The sequence below is a fragment of the Plasmodium reichenowi genome, chromosome 5 (assembly GCF_001601855.1).
Source record: "Plasmodium reichenowi strain SY57 chromosome 5, whole genome shotgun sequence".
Taxonomy (NCBI): Eukaryota; Apicomplexa; class Aconoidasida; order Haemosporida; family Plasmodiidae; genus Plasmodium; species Plasmodium reichenowi.
The window spans coordinates 171778-174277 of NC_033650.1; the positions used below are offsets into that span (position 1 = coordinate 171778).

At 16.2% G+C, this 2500-nt stretch overlaps 2 protein-coding genes across 2 annotated transcripts in view; one reads left to right on the forward strand and one right to left on the reverse strand.

Moving 5' to 3' along the window:
• Positions 1–912, reverse strand: part of PRSY57_0505300 (60S ribosomal subunit protein L24-2, putative) — a gene marked incomplete at both ends in the record, with an annotated part of 1345 nt that extends 433 nt beyond the window's left edge. The window contains 2 exons of the mRNA XM_020114541.1: positions 167–690; positions 867–912. Coding sequence (XP_019970719.1) covers positions 167–690; positions 867–912 — 570 coding nt within the window. Of the gene's footprint in view, positions 691–866 lie in introns of the transcript that reaches the window.
• A 994-nt stretch (positions 913–1906) lies between these two features.
• PRSY57_0505400 (TATA-box binding protein, putative) overlaps positions 1907–2500 on the forward strand; it is a gene marked incomplete at both ends in the record, with an annotated part of 978 nt that continues 384 nt past the window's right edge. Inside the window, one exon of the mRNA XM_012906126.2 lies at positions 1907–2500. This exon is cut by the window's right edge and continues 384 nt beyond it. Coding sequence (XP_012761580.2) covers positions 1907–2500 — 594 coding nt within the window.

The window sequence follows — 2500 nt, forward strand, 5'->3', positions numbered from 1 at the left end:
AAAAAAAAAAAAAAAAAAAAAAAAAAAAAAAAAAAAGAGATATGAAAAATATTAAATAATGACATATATGCACATATACATATACATTTTAAACATATATATTATATACATATATATATATATATATTAATTTTCTTTTTGCTTTTTTTGTTGGGTCTTTTTTTACCTCCTTATCTGAGATGGTAGTTATATCTGCTTTATATTTGATATCTTGATTATTTTTAGTAAATATAATATGATCATCTTCAAACGTATTTTTAATTATTAATGTATCATCTCGTTCTTGTTTATTTAAAGTTAATTCTTGTATAACATTTTCATACTCTGTATTTTTCAGAAGTAATGGATTCTTCTTAATATAATTTAATGATAAGTTCATATTTTTATCAGACGCTTCTATAATACGATTTTTATAAAATCTCATTTTCCTTTTCTCTTTAATTGTATCAATTTTTTTTATTGCGTTAATAGTTTTTATATATATATCTCTATCATACTTAATAGGTTCATTTCTAATCTTTTCAAAATCAAACGTTTTATCATAACTTAATTCTTTATTCCTTTCTTTTCTGTATATCTTAGTCCACTTTACTTTACGAGGATTGTGTTTAGCTTTAAAATGTTTGTGACATTTACTTCTACAAAATTTAAAAACATTACAATCATTTCGTATGAAAAATATACCATGCCCTAAAAAAAAAAAAAATAAACAATAAATATAAATATAAATATATATATATGTACATATGTATATATGTATATATTTATATTTTATGTTTTCCATTTATTTGTTACATATATATATATATATATATATATATATATATATATTTTTATTTATTTTATTTAATTTTTTAGTTCGTTACCTGGATATATATTGCCTGAACAATACCAACACTTTTCTATTCTCATCGTAATATAAAAAGCAAAACAAAAAAACAAATTGAAAAATTAAATAAAAATATTAAAAAATTACATATATATATATATATATATACATATATATATACAATTTTTCTTTCAAAAAAACTGTTTTATAAACAAATGAAAAACGAACGAACTCAATATAAGATGATGGATTTATTCATTTTATATTCATATAATTATATATAATATCTTATAATTTATATATTAATTTATGAATATAAAAAGAAAATTTTTATAAAATATATTAAATAAAATAATTTCTTTTTTTAAATATAATATAATATAAAATGTAATGTAACATTTTACATATTTTATATTTATATATAATATCCCATCTTCTTGAAAATGAAATAATTTTTATGTAGAACATTTTAATTTGGATTTTTATCCATATAGCATAAAAAAAATTATAATATATATATATATAAAAAATATATGTATGTAATAATATTATTATAGGTATTTATTGGTAAAACCTATAAATAAAAATATAATAATACATAAGACTATATTGTTATTATTATATATATAATATATAATATATAATATATTTTGTTTTTTTTATTTTTTATTTTTTTTTTTATTTTATTTTTTTTATTTTATTAATATATAATAATATTTTTTCATTACTTTAAAATTAAATATTCAGAAAAAAAAAAAATTTATATTATAATTAAATAAATATTATATATAAAATTTATAAATATTTCTGTGCCCCCAATAAAATAATTTTGTTTTTTTATTATTTATGAGCAGATAGATAGATATATATATATATAAATTAATTAGGATATAATTTCTTTATTAAGAATAAATTATTATACATACATATATATATAAATATATATATATATATATGTATATATTTTATATGAGGAATTTTTTATAATAATAATATATTTATAATGCATTAAAAATATATATATATATATATATATATATTTTTTTTTTTATATATATATTTATATATTATGACATAATGCATAAAGAAGAAAAAGAAAAAGACAAAAAAAAAGATAAAGATTACCATAATGATTACCATAATGATTACCTTAATGATTACCTGAATGATCACCATAATGATTACCATAATGATTGTAATAATAATGAACGTGAAGGATCAATCCATGGGGATAACATCCATGCTTATGAAGAACAAAATTATGAAAACGATATATTGAACATAATAAATAAAGAAATGGATAATATAAAAAGTAATGATCCCATAAAAAATAACTGTAATAATAGTTATAATAATAATATTTTTGATATGAATTTTTTAGAACAAGACCAATTATTTTTAGAAAAAATAAACCAAGATAATGTTGTGTCTGCACATTATACATCAGAATATGATAATAATGAAAAAGAAAAATCAGATGATTTAAAAAATAAACTAGTTCATAAAAATATATCTTTAAATATACATAATATAATATCATCAGCTAATTTGTGCATAGATATTAATTTACGTTTAGTTGCGGTTTCTATAAGGAATGCAGAATATAATCCTAGTAAAATTAATACTCTTATAATCAGATTGAATAAACCTCAATGTACCGCTCTTATTTTT